At 52.6% G+C, this 17743-nt stretch overlaps 1 protein-coding gene across 7 annotated transcripts in view; it reads right to left on the bottom strand.

Annotated features, from left to right (window-relative positions):
- LOC119958223 (nuclear receptor subfamily 4 group A member 1-like) overlaps positions 1–17743 on the bottom strand; it is a 101687-nt gene that overhangs the window by 4048 nt on the left and 79896 nt on the right. For all 7 annotated transcript variants that reach the window (XR_005458980.1, XM_038786627.1, XM_038786623.1 and 4 more), the window contains exons 4-5: positions 2244–2407; positions 969–1171 (exon numbers count right to left, since the gene is read on the bottom strand). Coding sequence is in view for 6 of the 7 variants with exons in the window: in XM_038786627.1 (XP_038642555.1) it covers positions 969–1171; positions 2244–2407 (367 nt within the window). In the remaining variant the exon portion in view is untranslated. The remainder of the gene's footprint in view (positions 1–968; positions 1172–2243; positions 2408–17743) is intronic.

Below are 17743 nucleotides of genomic sequence, written 5' to 3'. Positions count from 1 at the left end.
AGGAGATTCATTCTAATGGCCTTAGACAGCACCGTGGCACAATGGTTAGCACTGCTGCCTCACAGCGACAGAGTTACAGGTTCAATTCCGGCCTTGGGTGACTGCCTGTAAGGAATTTGCAAGTTCTCCCCGTGTCTGCGTGGCTTTCCTCCGGGTGCTCCGGTTTCCTCCCACCGCCCAAAGATGTGCAGGTTAGGTGGGTTGGCCATGATCAATGCAGAAGATAAGCTTGCCTTCACAGACAGTGACCCGGAGCCGGGATCAAACCTGGGACCTCGGCGCCGTGAGGCAGCAGTGCTAACCACTGCGCCACCGTGCTGCCCTGATGGGCTTACTTCCAAATAAAACGCACCCACCCAGCACACCTAACATGGCTCTGAAAAACATTCACAAGGTAATGGGGAAATCGTGCCCACATCAACTGTTTATTGTACCTCTCTCTCTCTGTTTTTATTCAGGATTCCCTCCCCCAAAAATCAAAACCTCCATTCTTCCTGCCTTTGTTGGCAAGTAGGAACTGGAAGAAATACATTAAGTGAAAAAAAATTTTAAAAATTGAATAATAAATTGAGATTTTTGAAGCGATTGTCGAGGTAGTACTTTGGGTCTGAAATCTTTGATTCCTGAGAGAGTAAGGTCGACCTTTCCACAAGATGGGAAAAATTACGGGTGGGATTCTCCAGTCCGCCAGCCGCGTTTTCCGACACGCTCCAGCCGGCAGCGGGATTCTCCGTTCCCGCAGCCAGTTTCCCATTGTGGCCAGCCCATGCCGTCGGGGACCCGGCGGGCGTGTGTGCACTGCCGGCGAACCACAGGATCCCGGCAGCAGAGAATTCCGGTGAACATATCTCCATGGCAACGGCTATGGTGTCAGCTTTTCTACAAGATTAACTTTTACACGAGTATCTCTGACCATTCATGGTCTTCAATGGATAATAAGGGTGGGGGTTGGGAAACGGAGTGCCTACCTGTATGCTAATCTGAGGATGAAAAGTTCCAAGAAGGCAGATTCGAGCAGCAAGTCCTGATCTTCCTTGGGTAAACCGATAAAACCAGGAATTTTCTCTGCCCACTTGCGTATCATTTCCATCGAATCTGCCAACAACTCATAAAACTGTCGGATATCACCTGCCTCATCCTCCTGTGGTTGATAAATGCTGGATTCCTGAAACTGTACCAGACATTGTGAATCAATGGGAGAATGTTTCTGCCAAAGGGAGGCACTATTTTCTTTAATAAACAACAAGCATAAACAGTAAGGAGCGTCATTGTTGATTTAATACAAGCAGAGTTTTCACCACAAGACATCGTTCAACAAAGCATTGGACTTATAAGCACAATTGCCATTTTGGGCTTTGTATATTGGCTCAAATTCACCTTGAATTAGACACAAAATATGTGTTGCTTTCTGACCGTATTTACACCAGGGTTAGATTGGAAAAATAGAAGCGACTGCTTATCTCATTCCTGAAGGCAAATTTCATGCTCGCACAAGTCAAGTTGGCGCCAAGCTTCTTATTTTTTTGCGCAGAGCTGCACATTTGCTGTCCTCCACTCTTTTGCGCCGATCCGCGCTATTGCATGCAGAGGTGAACACGACTGATGCATTCACCACCAATTCAAATCCAGCTAATCATTTGGCGAAAGTGGCCTGGAGTGGAAGCAAACAGCCTCCTGGCTGGCGAATGGTGCGTTGTGAGGGAAGGGAGGTTTCGGTCCTACTTAAGTAGGACTGTTGTGGGACCTCTTCGTGGCCAACTTAATGCTTCGCAAAACGGGCAACAAAAAAATGGCAGACAGAGAACCCGAATTGCCATGTTCGGACGGAACAGCTCAATGTCTTGCACTGGCGATAGAGCCAGTGGGCGTTGAAATAGTAAGTTTAGAGTTATTTTTGTGGCTCCACAAAAAGAACCTATTTCGTTGTTGCCACATGGGGCATCCCCACACCCCCATCACCCCACCCCCTTCCCCCACAAGACTTACCTGGTTTGCTGGCTGAGTGGCCTCTGGGCCACCTGATAATGCCCACAGCTCACCGGTTCAAGGAGGCCTGGGCTTAAATGGTGGCTTCGGCCTCTGCTTCTGGATTGCACAGGCAGCTAGTCAGCCACCCAAGAATTAAAATTGGCCTTGTCAGGAGAATTTCACTGGATTACAAATTGGTTTATATGCTGCCTCCTTCTCCCCGATACAAACATTTTTCTTGTTAATCTCTCAACTGTTTTTTGCCTCATATTTACCTTGGAATAATCTAGATTGGACATGATTGGGTTGGAATCAATGTGTGCCCTGACCAGCGCTGTGATGAAACTAACTGGAACATTTGAAGGCGTGGTTTCTTGAACATTCTTTGGTTTGGATGGAAGTCGACCTCTACGACCTTTCAGGCTGTCTGTGCGGACCACTGGAAGATTAAAAAAAAGTTAGATTTTCTTTTAGGCCTGTTAGGCCTCTCACCGTTGGAGCTACTGGATGCACAAAATAAGAGCTAACGGAGGAATTTTGAGAGTCTGTGCAACTTCAAAAGGAAGTTTGCCACGTCCAGCGCCTCATCAATCCCTCACATACATGGACACCAATACTGGCGGGATTTTCCGGCTGCGCCTGGTCAGATTTTGGAAATTCCTGCCCGAAGTCAATCGACTGTCAAATAATCCGCCAAATTTTCCGTTCTGTCCGTGACGATTCCCGTAGCGGATGCGACCGGATAGTTTACCACACGAGGTGAGTTTATTTGTGTTCCTTCTTGAGGCCTTGTCAGTGAGCAATTCTTTAGCTTCACTATCCGCGTTTAGTATATTTGGTACATACAGCAAAGGCTGCTGCTATAGAAACAAAGGGGAGCTGGGAACACCCCTGATACCCTGCTCCTCAAACAGCTCCTATTTTCTCTCCGTCTTCCCAACTGCTGCTGAACCTGGATACCAGAACCTGAATCCGAACTTCCTACAACTCAACGACATCACACTACTGGGCCTCAGAATCTAACTTTGGGCTCTCCCGTATTAGAACAAAGAACAAAGAAAAGTACAGCACAGGAACAGGCCATTCGGCCCTCCAAGCCCGTGCCGACCATGCTGCCCGTCTAAACTAAAATCTTCTACACTTCCTGGGTCCGTATCCCTCTATTCCCATCCTATTCATGTATTTGTCAAGATGCCCCTTAAATGTCACTATCGTCCCTGCTTCCACCACCTCCTCCGGCAGCGAGTTCCAGGCACCCACTACCCTCTGTGTAAAAAACTTGCCTCGTACATCTCCTCTAAACCTTGCCCCTCGCACCTTAAACCTATGCCCTCTAGTAATTGACCCTTCTAACCTGGGGAAAAGCCTCTGACTATCCGCTCTGTCCGTGCTCCTCATAATTTTGTAGACCTCTATCAGGTAACCCCTCAACCTCTGGGGTGGGGAATTCCAAAGATTCACAACTCTTTGAGTGAAGAAATTTCCCCTCATCCTAATCCAAAATGGCCGACCCCTTACCCTGAGACTATGACCCCCGTGTTGTAGATTCCCCAGCCAGGGGGAAACAATCTCTCAGTATCCACCCTGTCAAACCCCAGCCAGGGGGAAACAATCTCTCAGTATCCACCCTGTCAAACCCCAGCCAGGGGGAAACAATCTCTCAGTATCCACCCTGTCAAACCCCAGCCAGGGGGAAACAATCTCTCAGAATCCACCCTGTCAAACCCCAGCCAGGGGGGGAAACAATCTCTCAGTATCCACCCTGTCACACCCCAGCCAGGGGGAAACAATCTCTCAGTATCCACCCTGTCAAACCCCAGCCAGGGGGAAACAATCTCTCAGTATCCACCCTGTCAAACCCCAGCCAGGGGGAAACAATCTCTCAGTATCCACCCTGTCACACCCCAGCCAGGGGGAAACAATCTCTCAGTATCCACCCTGTCAAACCCCAGCCAGGGGAAAACAATCTCTCAGTATCCACCCTGTCAAACCCCAGTCAGGGGGAAAATCTCTCAGTATCCACCCTGTCAAACCCCAGCCAGGGGAAACAATCTCTCAGTATCCACCCTGTCAAACCCCAGCCAGGGGGAAACAATCTCTCAGTATCCACCCTGTCAAACCCCAGCCAGGGGGAAACAATCTCTCAGTATCCACCCTGTCAAACCCCAGCCAGGGGAAAACAATCTCTCAGTATCCACCCTGTCAAACCCCAGCCAGGGGGAAACAATCTCTCAGTATCCACCCTGTCAAACCCCAGTCAGGGGGAAAATCTCTCAGTATCCACCCTGTCAAACCCCAGCCAGGGGGAAACAATCTCTCAGTATCCACCCTGTCAAACCCCAGCCAGGGGAAAACAATCTCTCAGTATCCACCCTGTCAAACCCCAGTCAGGGGGAAAATCTCTCAGTATCCACCCTGTCAAACCCCAGCCAGGGGAAACAATCTCTCAGTATCCACCCTGTCACACCCCAGCCAGGGGGAAACAATCTCTCAGTATCCACCCTGTCAAACCCCAGCCAGGGGGGGAAACAATCTCTCAGCATCCACCCTGTCAAACCCCAGCCAGGGGGAAACAATCTCTCAGTATCCACCCTGTCAAACCCCAGCCAGGGGGAAACAATCTCTCAGTATCCACCCTGTCAAACCCCAGCCAGGGGGAAACAATCTCTCAGTATCCACCCTGTCAAACCCCAGCCAGGGGGAAACAATCTCTCAGTATCCACCCTGTCAAACCCCAGCCAGGGGGGGAAACAATCTCTCAGCATCCACCCTGTCAAACCCCAGCCAGGGGGAAACAATCTCTCAGTATCCACCCTGTCAAACCCCAGCCAGGGGGGGAAACAATCTCTCAGTATCCACCCTGTCAAACCCCAGCCAGGGGGAAACAATCTCTCAGTATCCACCCTGTCAAACCCCTTCAGAATCTTCTATGTTTCAATGTGATTGTAATAATCCACATGGGGCTTACGGACTGGGAATGACTTCCTCATGGTTCTTGCGGAGTATGAGTTTCCCCACTGAGAGTTCATTTTAGCACTGGATAAAAGATTGGCCAGTAAGGCATGGTCGACCGCGAAGTGTATATACCTTTATTGTAAATAAATCAGAGTTCTTTATTTTCCTCAGTGTGGATTACGCATGTCCTTATTAAATATATCACCTCTCATTCTTCTAAACCCCAGAGAATATCAACCCAATTTGCTCGGACTCTCATTACAGCGACCCGTTGACTGAATCGTCGCTGTACCATACAATTATAGAATTTACAGTGCAGAAGGCCCATCGCATCTACACCGGACCTTGGAAAGAGCACCCTACCCAAGCCCATGCTTCCACCGTATCCCCGTAACCCAGTAACCCCACCTAACCCTTTTTGGACACGAAGGGCAATTTATCATGGCCAATCCACCTAACCTGCACATCTTTCGGGACTTGTGGGAGGAAACCGGAGCACCCGAGGAAACCCACGCAGAGACGGGGTGAACATGGAAACACACAAGCCGGGAATCGAACCTGGGGCCCTGGAGCTGTGATGCAACTGTGCAACCACTGTGCTACCTTGCTGCCCAAATGCTGCCTTAAATTGGAGACCAGGGGCGAAATTCTCCGACCCCCAGCAGGGTCGGAGAATCGTCTGGGGCCGCTGAAAATCCCGCCCCCGCTGTGGCAGAGATTCTCCACCACCCGGGAAGTGGCGGCGGCGGGAATCTGGCCACTCCGATCGGAGAGGCCCCTGCGGTGATTCTCCGGCCCAAGTGGGCCGAAGTCCCGCTGCTGGGAGGCCTCTCCCGCCGCCGAGGTTTGAACCACCTCTGGAACGGCGGGATCAGCGGCGCGAGCGGGCCCCGGGACCCTTGGGGGGGGGGGGGCGAGTGGCGATCGAACCCCAGGGGGTGTCCCCACGGTGGCCTGGCCTGCGATCGGGGCCCCCCACTTAGACTGCGGGCCAGTGCCCTGGCTGCACTATTTTCCTCCGCGGCCGCCACGGCTTCGCCATGGCGGAAGCAGAAGAGAACCCCACATCGTGCATGCGCCGGCAGTGACGTCAGCGGCCAGCTGCCGCTGACGTCACCGCCGGCGCATGCGCCAACCGGCGAAAGCCTTTCGGCCAGCCCCGCTGCCGGGGGAGCCGGTTTTTTGCGCCAGTATTCTGGTGCCAACCGCTCCGGAGCGGGGCCGGCCCCCAAAGGTGGGGAGAATTCCCCACTTTTGGGGAGGCCCGACCCCTGAGTGGTTGGCGCCACTCCCCTACTCCGGGACCCTCCGTCACGCCGGGTACGGGAGAATGCCGCCCCAGAACTGTATGCAAAATTCCAAGTGTGGCCTCACCAATGCCTTGTATGATTGTAGCAAGAATTTTTTATTCCATTGCAATAAAGGCCAGCATGCCATTTTTGGGTACTCAAAATTTACTTTTTTTTAAAAGGTCTACCTGTATGATAACTTCCTCCCTCACCTAATGCACCCGCTGAGCTTAAATCTCAGCAACTGCCTTCCTGTCACACTCATCGAACTCAACATTACCCCGCATGGCTCTGCCAACAACTTCCGGGGGCTACTCCTTCACCCAAGTTTCCGGTCAGATTTCCACCCTGCTACAGAAATGAAATGATTCAAATCAAAGTGCTGTTTGCAGCCTTTGACATGATGGGCGAAACCATGCTCCTTCAACACCTTTCATCACCTGTCTAACTAATGGAACTGTCTCCGTTTGGTTCCATTGTTATTCTTATTCAGTCATAGCATCTCCAACAATGCTTCCTCTTTCTGCGTCATCCCCAGAGGAGGAAGCCATTCAGTCACTTGGTCCGCCATTCAATTCGATCATAGCTGATCTGTATTTCATCCCCTCCAACTTCCTTGGTTCCGTAACCCCTAACACCCTTGTCCAACAAAAAGCTATCAATCACATTTGTGACATTTTCAATTGACCCACCCCATTTTGCGGGGCGAATTCTCCAGATTTTGCGTGAGGAATTGCCCCCGGCTAACACCCCTGGTTCGAATTTTAAGGTTCTCTCCCCCCCCCCCCCCCCCTTATTCTTGGCTCTCCCACCAGTCTGTTTACCCTATCAGATCCTTTAGTCAGCTTAAATACCTCAATTAGATCTTAATGTTTGATACTCAACAGAATATGTTCCGGTTTCCTCCCACAGTCCAAAGATGTGCAGGTTAGGTGGATTGGCCACGATAAATTGCCCCTTAGTGTCCAAAATTGCCCTTAGTGTTGGGTGGGTTTACTGGGTTATGGGGATAGGGTGGAGGTGTTGACCTTGGGTAGGGTGCTCTTTCCAAGAGCCGGTGCAGACTCGATGGGCCGAATGGCCTCCTTCTGCACTGTAAATTCTATGATTAATCTAGGAAAAAGGTTCGGCACAACATCGTGGGCCGAAGGGCCTGTTTGGTGCTGTATTTGTCTATGTTCTAATATAATAACTAGGCTGAGTAACCTGCCCTGATAATTTAACCCTTTTAGCCCCATTATCAATCTGGGGACTCTGTCTGAGATCAACGTATCTTTCATAAGGCACATTACACGGGCCTAAATATAGTATTCTTGACAGCAGCATCTAACCAGGGCTTTGGACACTGTTGTATAAATCCCACTCCTTCAAACTCCAGACCCTTGAAATAAAGAGCTCCTCCAAAAAGTACATCCTTTCCCCACCCAACCCACCTTCTTCATCCTCACCCTTTGTCCTTGGAGCGCAGCAGGCTTAGGGGTGATCTTATAGAGGTTGGAAAACTCTATGACCATATTGCTTCAGCCGTCCAAAAGACATAAGAGATGTAGGCCATTCAGCCCATTGAGTCTGCTCCGCTGTTCAATGGGATCATGGCTGATCTGATAATCCTCAAACTCCACTTTCCCGCCTTAGCCCCATAACCCTCGATTCCCTGACTGATTAAAAATCTGTCTCTCTCAGCCTTGAACATACTGAACGACCCGGCCTCTACAGCTCTCTGCGGTAAACAATTCCACAGATTTACTCCCCTCTGTGAGAAGAAATTCCTCCTCATCTCTGTCTGAAATGGGCGACCCCCTTACTCTGAGATGATGCCCTCTGGTCCTAGACTCCCCCACAAGGGGAAACAGCCTCTCAGCATCGACCCTGTCAAACCCCCTGAGAATCCGATATGTCTCAATAAGGTCGCCTCTCATTCTTCTAAACCCCAATGAGGACAGACCCAACCTACTCAACCTCTCCTCAGAAGAAAATCCCTCCACACCCGGGATCAACCTAGTGAACCTTCTCTGGACTGCCTCCAATGCCGGGATATCGTCCCTTGGATAAGGGGACTAAAACTGTTGGAATTCCCCTCCCTGGTCCCGTGTGCCCCCCCCCCCCACTTCACTTTCCCTGGAAGACCCCTTTTAAGATGTCTCCGTGACCAAGCTTTTGTTCAACCTTCCTGATACCTCTTTCCTTGGCTCGACATACACTGGTGACCGATCCCGCCTCTACGAAGCGATGAGCGATATTCCGTCAGGTGAAAGCCACTATATAAATTGTGAGTTGTTGTCTTGGAGTACAGCGGATGTACAACGTATCCGCGAGTGAAGGGAGAGCTCCTCTGTGCCAGGGGGTGGGGGGGGGGGGGGGGGGGCAGGATTACTGTCCCCGACGTAGCACGATATCAATAGTGTGCCTTGTCTGTGCCATTCTCATCGACAGAATCATTGCTTCTAAAATATCCAAGTGTGATGAGTGTACCGGAGGAGAATGCTGTTTCTAGAGGAGCTGCTCACACTCCTTCAGAGTAACTCGGCCTTCCAGAATACATTGAAGGCCAAAAATGGGCCTCAACATTCGTTTCTGGAAGAGCGTTGGAGTATTGAGCCACACAGTTGGACCGTGGTGGCTCACCTCCCTCAGGGAAAGATGGCTGATTAGCAGCCAGATGTGCTGCACCTCGCCGAATATCGCCATGGAAACCGGTGTGGCCTCGGAGGTTGCTCGAATAGCAGCGGCAAGCCATGTTCGAGGAGGACGGTGGTGATGAACGAGATCCGTGGGCAGCAAAGCAGCTGGAACAGGAACTCAAACCAGTGCACAGGCTCTTGTTGGTCCTCGAGGCTTTTACAGCTTGACCATCTTATTTCCTTACTCTCCTTGCTGTTAGTGTTATCTTTCCGAAATGCGGTCGTGCAATTTGCTGAAGAGTACAGTGCAAAAACAATATTGACATCGATTTCGAATGGAAGTGTATTTATCCCCCTGACAGCACATGCGAAGACTGTGTTTAATGTACTATTGCACAGGCCCGTTGTAACTCATACATTACTTCTCTCTGATTTCCCAATCAAAAGCCGTGGTGGCTTCTTGCAAGATGCTCTCACGGTTCCTTCTCTCTCGCTCTTTCTCTCTCTCACTACTGTAATTGAAAACCAGAGGGTGAATGTTGGAAATATTTTGGCTGTTTGAGGGTGGCTCGGCATTGTGGGAGCGGGTGAGGAGGGGTGGGAGAGGGTTTCTTGCCTTCATTGAGGGGAAGGAGTTAGCCCTGCACGATGAACAATCAAGATTATGGGCCACCAATCTGTGTGCACTCTGGGCTTCTATAGGTTGACCCGATTGCCTCGCCCAAGTATGTGGATTGTGCCTAGAGTTGTAGAGCTTAACATTAGCGGCCTTTGTGAGAGCTCCAACTACCTCCATGTTGCTTCCTGATCAGCTGCCTGCTAAGCAGATAGCCGTGTATAAGTGGGTATACAGATGCCCCATCTCTTCGCCCATGCATCAAAGAGCCAGCTCTGCACAAGTAGACGTGGTTCATGTAGGGTTCCGTGGCATTAGAAATCCTCTACTTGCGAGTGTGCACCTTTTATATTTGTGGGTAAAATCTTGCTGATTGACCAACTGATAAGTTGTTTGCTTCTGGCTGGAAGCAAACCCTTTGGGTGGATGCGATTTTGGGCCACATATTAATCAGGGGAGGGATGAGTCACCTCTGTCTAGGTGGAGAAGCTTTAACTGGCAAATCTTCACAAAAGTGGCAGAAATGTTTAATACTGATCATCTGGATGGGAGACAAAGACCGAGCCAAACAGTTGTGGTGGTCCAATCCATCCGTGACTCCTGCGCAGCAAAAGCTTTCACAGTTGGCTTTGTTGTGAAGGGTGTGGATGCCTGGAAATCAGATTCCGGGAAAGCAGCCTGATGTGTTTAAATCCTGCTGGGAGTGATAGCTGTGTCCAATTATGAAATCTACCTTCCCTTTGATACTTCATTGCCTCAATTTGAGCTTCAAAGCGAGGAATTGAGTCCAATTGTTCTTCGGCTAACTTGCTCTCCAGGCAACTGTGGCTGCTGGAAAGGGTGCGTGAATCGGCGAGTTCACGTTGAAACTCTGCGGCACAGAACAGCGTTCAAAATTAGGGGAAATTATCAACATTTCAAAGCATTTATTAGTTTTTAAGTATGGTGAGGGTGTGTAAGAAGTATGCCTTTGCAATGGAATCTAGTGGCATTTGCTGTGCATATTCTTGTTTTTGATTAATTCTACCGACAAACTTGATTTACTGTGAGAGGCTGTGATAGCAAGGGCGGATTTCTGCGTTTCTGAGACTAAAGACGGGGTTCCCCATTGCCCGACGCCAAAATCGTATTCGCCGATTGGGCGGGGAATCCCCATTTGCGACTGAATCGGAGCCGCCGCTGTTTTTCAGATGCTCTGCCCCCTCCAAATTGGCGTCATTGAGGCGGGCGCTGCACGCCGTTAGCGCGTCGCTTTGAGGCCCTCCCCCGGTGCTCCACCCCCGATGGGCCGAGTTCCCGACCGCGCGGGCCGCGTGTGCTCTGAGTTTTCGTAAACCGGGCGTGGCGGCTGCAGACTGTGTCCAGCGCCACCCCATCGGGCGGGGGCTGTGCTGCTGGCTGGGTGGGGCATCGGCGAGGGCTGGGGGCACTGGTGGGCGGTGGCCAGGGGGTAGCCAGGGTGACACTATTTGGCCGGGCCGTTGCCATGTTGTACGGCGCAGCCGCTGCAGGTTGTCACCATGCACGGCCACGGACCTGCCCATTCTCCGGCTGTTTATGTCGCGATGGGTAGGGGCTTTACGTGGCGCGGCTGGTCGCCCCCCACTGGGTGGAGCATCGGTGCGGGGGTGCCTCCAACCTTATCATTATAAAACTAGACACTTCCTCCGAACATAGCCTCAAAATCAGAGAATCCAGTCCAGAGTGTTGATGCCGGGGCAGGATTCGTGGACTTTCGCAACAGCAAAGCTGGCACCGCACGTGGAGGATTCAGCGACTGTGGAGGGGCAGCACCGACACCACGTGGAACACAATCGATTCCAATGGGAAACGGTGCCGGATTCACCGGGTCCGTGATTGACACTCGGGAGGCTGACAAGCTGCAGCCGCACATACACATTACACTCCCCACACACTCACCCCAGCCACACACATTACACTCCCCACACACACTCATCCCAGCCGCACACACACATTACACTCCCCACACACACTCATCCCAGCCTCACACACACATTACACTCCCCACACACACTCATCCCAGCCCCACACACACATTACACTCCCCATACACACTCATCCCAGCCCCACACACACATTACACTCCCCACACACACTCATCCCAGCCGCACACACACATTACACTCCCCACACACACACTCATCCCAGCCACACACACACATTACACTCCCCACACACACTCATCCCAGCCACACACACACATTACACTCCCCACACACACTCATCCCAGCCGCACACACACATTACAATCCCCACACACACTCATCCCAGCCGCACACATACATTACACTCCCCACACACACTCATCCCAGCCACACACACTCATCCCAGCCACACACACACATTACACTCCCCACACACACTCATCCCAGCCGCACACACACATTACACTCCCCACACACACTCATCCCAGCCCCACACACACATTACACTCCCCACACACACTCATCCCAGCCACACACACACATTACCCTCCCCACACACACTCATCCCAGCCGCAGATACACATTACACTCCCCACACACACTAATCCCAGCCCCGCACACACACATTACACTCCCCACACACACTCATCCCAACCCCACACACACATTACACTCCCCACACACACTCATCCCAGCCGCACACACACATTACACTCCCCACACACACTCATCCCAGCCGCGCACACACATTACACTCCCCACACACACTCATCCCAGCCACACACACACATTACACTCCCCACACACACTCATCCCAGCCTCACACACACATTACACTCCCCACACACACTCATCCCAGCCCCACACACACATTACACTCCCCACACACACACTCATCCCAGCCACACACACACATTACACTCCCCACACACACTCATCCCAGCCGCACAGACACATTACACTCCCCACACACACTCATCCCAGCCGCACACACACATTACACTCCCCACACACACTCATCCCAGCCGCACACACACATTACACTCCCCACACACACTCATCCCAGCCACACACACACACATTACACTCCCCACACACACTCATCCCAGCCGCACACACACATTACACTCCCCACACACACTCATCCCAGCCACACACACACATTACACTCCCCACACACACTCATCCCAGCCCCACACACACATTACACTCCCCACACACACTCATCCCAGCCTCACACACACATTACACTCCCCACACACACTCATCCCAGCCCCACACACACACATTACACTCCCCACACACACTCATCCCAGCCCCACACACATTACACTCCCCACACACACTCATCCCAGCCGCACACACACATTACACTCCCCACACACTCATCCCAGCCACACACACACATTACACTCCCCACACACACTTATCCCAGCCGCACACACACATTACACTCCCCACACACACTCATCCCAGCCGCACACACACATTACACTCCCCGCACACTCATCCCAGCCTCACACACACATTACACTCCCCACACACACTCATCCCAGCCGCACACACACATTACACCCCCCACACACACTCATCCCAGCCGCACACACACATTACACCCCCCACACACACTCATCAGAGCCGCACACACACATTACACTCCCCACACACACTCATCCCAGCCCCACACACACATTACACTCCCCACACACACTCATCTCAGCCGCACACACACATTACACTCCCCACACACACTCATCCCAGCTGCACACACACATTACACTCCCCACACACACTCATCCCAGCCGCACACACACATTACACTCCCCACACACACTCATCCCAGCCCCACACACACATTACACTCCCCACACACACTCATCCCAGCCACACACACACATTACACTCCCCACACACACTCATCCCAGCCGCACACACACATTACACTCCCCACACACACTCATCCCAGCCGCATACACACATTACACTCCCCACACACACTCATCCCAGCCGCACACACACATTACACTCCCCACACACACTCATCCCAGCCGCACACACACATTACACTCCCCACACACACTCATCCCAGCCCCACACACACATTACACATCCCCACACACACTCATCCCAGCCGCATACACACATTACACTCCCCACACACACTCATCCCAGCCGCACACACACACACACACATTACACTCCCCACACACACTCATCCCAGCCGCACACACACATTACACTCCCCACACACACTCATCCCAGCCCCACACACATTACACTCCCCACACACACTCATCCCAGCCGCACACACATTACACTCACCACACACACTCATCCCAGCCCCACCCACACATTACACTCCCCACACACACTCATCCCAGCCCCACACACACATTACACTCCCCACACACACTCATCCCAGCCGCACACACACATTACACTCCCCACACACACTCCTCCCAGCCGCATACACACATTACACTCCCCAAACACACTCATCCCAGCCGCACACACACATTACACTCCCCACACACACTCATCCCAGCCGCACACACACATTACACTCCCCACACACACTCATCCCAGCCACACACACACATTACACTCCCCACTCACACTCATCCCAGCCACACACACACATTACACTCCCCACACACACTCATCCCAGCCGCAGAGACACATTACACTCCCCACACACGCTCATCCCAGCCTCACACACATTACACTCCCCACACACACTCATCCCAGCCGCACACACACATTACACTCCCCACACACACTCATCCCAGCCGCACACACACATTACACTCCCCACACACACTCATCCCAGCCGCACACACACATTACACTCCCCACACACACTCATCCCAGCCCCGCACACACACATTACACTCCCCACACACACTCATCCCAGCCGCACACACACATTACACTCCCCACACACACTCATCCCAGCCGCACACACACATTACACTCCCCACACACACTCATCCCAGCCGCACACACACATTACACTCCCCACACACACTCATGCCAGCCGCACACACACACATTACACTCCCCACACACACTCATCCCAGCCGCACACACACACACATTACACTCCCCACACACACATTACACTCCCCACACACACTCATCCCAGCCGCACACACACATTACACTCCCCACACACACTCATCCCAGCCCCACACACACATTACACTCCCCACACACACTCATCCCAGCCCCACACACACATTACACTCCCCACACACACTCATCCCAGCCCCACACACACACATTACACTCCCCACACACACTCATCGCAGCCGCACACACACATTACACTCCCCACACACTCATCCCAGCCGCACACACACATTACACTCCCCACACACACTCATCCCAGCCCCACACACATTACACTCCCCACACACACTCATCCCAGCCACACACACACATTACACTCCCCACACACACTCATCCCAGCCGCATACACACATTACACTACCCACACACACTCATCCCAGCCGCATACACACATTACACTCCCCACACACACTCATCCCAGCCACACACACACATTACACTCCCCACACACACTCATCCCAGCCGCATACACACATTACACTCCCCACACACACTCATCCCAGCCGCACACACACACACACACATTACACTCCCCACACACACTCATCCCAGCCGCACACACACATTACACTCCCCACACACAATCATCCCAGCCCCACACACATTACACTCCCCACACACACTCATCCCAGCCGCACACACATTACACTCACCACACACACTCATCCCAGCCCCACCCACACATTACACTCCCCACACACACTCATCCCAGCCCCACACACACATTACACTCCCCACACACACTCATCCCAGCCGCACACACACATTACACTCCCCACACACACTCCTCCCAGCCGCATACACACATTACACTCCCCAAACACACTCATCCCAGCCGCACACACACATTACACTCCCCACACACACTCATCCCAGCCGCACACACACATTACACTCCCCACACACACTCATCCCAGCCACACACACACATTACACTCCCCACTCACACTCATCCCAGCCACACACACACATTACACTCCCCACACACACTCATCCCAGCCGCAGAGACACATTACACACCCCACACACGCTCATCCCAGCCTCACACACATTACACTCCCCACACACACTCATCCCAGCCGCACACACACATTACACTCCCCACACACACTCATCCCAGCCGCACACACACATTACACTCCCCACACACACTCATCCCAGCCGCACACACACATTACACTCCCCACACACACTCATCCCAGCCCCGCACACACACATTACACTCCCCACACACACTCATCCCAGCCGCACACACACATTACACTCCCCACACACACTCATCCCAGCCGCACACACACATTACACTCCCCACACACACTCATCCCAGCCGCACACACACATTACACTCCCCACACACACTCATGCCAGCCGCACACACACACATTACACTCCCCACACACACTCATCCCAGCCGCACACACACACACATTACACTCCCCACACACACATTACACTCCCCACACACACTCATCCCAGCCGCACACACACATTACACTCCCCACACACACTCATCCCAGCCCCACACACACATTACACTCCCCACACACACTCATCCCAGCCCCACACACACATTACACTCCCCACACACACTCATCCCAGCCCCACACACACACATTACACTCCCCACACACACTCATCGCAGCCGCACACACACATTACACTCCCCACACACACTCATCCCAGCCGCACACACACATTACACTCCCCACACACACTCATCCCAGCCCCACACACATTACACTCCCCACACACACTCATCCCAGCCACACACACACATTACACTCCCCACACACACTCATCCCAGCCGCATACACACATTACACTACCCACACACACTCATCCCAGCCGCATACACACATTACACTCCCCACACACACTCATCCCAGCCGCACACACACTTTACACTCCCCACACACACTCATCCCAGCCGCATACACACATTACACTACCCACACACACTCATCCCAGCCGCACACACACATTACACTCCCCACACACACACTCATCCCAGCCCCACACACACATTACACTCCCCACACACACTCATCCCAGCCGCACACACACATTACACTCCCCACACACTCATCCCAGCCACACACACACATTACACTCCCCACACACACTTATCCCAGCCGCACACACACATTACACTCCCCACACACACTCATCCCAGCCGCACACACACTTACACTCCCCGCACACTCATCCCAGCCTCACACACACATTACACTCCCCACACACACTCATCCCAGGCGCACACACACATTACACTCCCCACACACACTCATCCCAGCCCCACACACACATTACACTCCCCACACACACTCATCCCAGCCACACACACACATTACACTCCCCACACACACTCATCCCAGCCGCACACACACATTACACTCCCCACACACACTCATCCCAGCCCCACACACACATTACACTCCCCCACACCACTCATCCCAGCCGCATACACACATCACACTCCCCACACACACTCATCCCAGCCGCACACACACATTACACTCCCCACACACACTCATCCCAGCCACACACACACATTACACTCCCCACACACACTCATCCCAGCCGCATACACACATTACACTCCCCACACACACTCATCCCAGCCACACACACACACACGTTACACTCCCCACACACACTCATCCCAGCCACACACACACATTACACTCCCCACACACACTCATCCCAGCCTCACACACACATTACACTCCCCACACACACTCATCCCAGCCCCACACACACATTACACTCCCCACACACACACTCATCCCAGCCACACACACACATTACACTCCCCACACACACTCATCCCAGCCGCACAGACACATTACACTCCCCACACACACTCATCCCAGCCGCACACACACATTACACTCCCCACACACACTCATCCCAGCCGCACACACACACATTACACTCCCCACACACACTCATCCCAGCCCACACACACACATTACACTCCCCACACACACTCATCCCAGCCGCACACACACATTACACTCCCCACACACACTCATCCCAGCCCACACACACATTACACCTCCCCACACACACTCATCCCAGCCCCACACACACATTACACTCCCCACACACACTCATCCAGCCTCACACACACATTACACTCCCCACACACACTCATCCCAGCCCCACACACACACATTACACTCCCCACACACACTCATCCCAGCCCCACACACA

Source organism: Scyliorhinus canicula, chromosome 28, assembly GCF_902713615.1.
Source record: "Scyliorhinus canicula chromosome 28, sScyCan1.1, whole genome shotgun sequence".
NCBI classification, from domain to species: Eukaryota; Metazoa; Chordata; class Chondrichthyes; order Carcharhiniformes; family Scyliorhinidae; genus Scyliorhinus; species Scyliorhinus canicula.
This window is presented reverse-complemented; position numbering and strand designations above follow the sequence as displayed.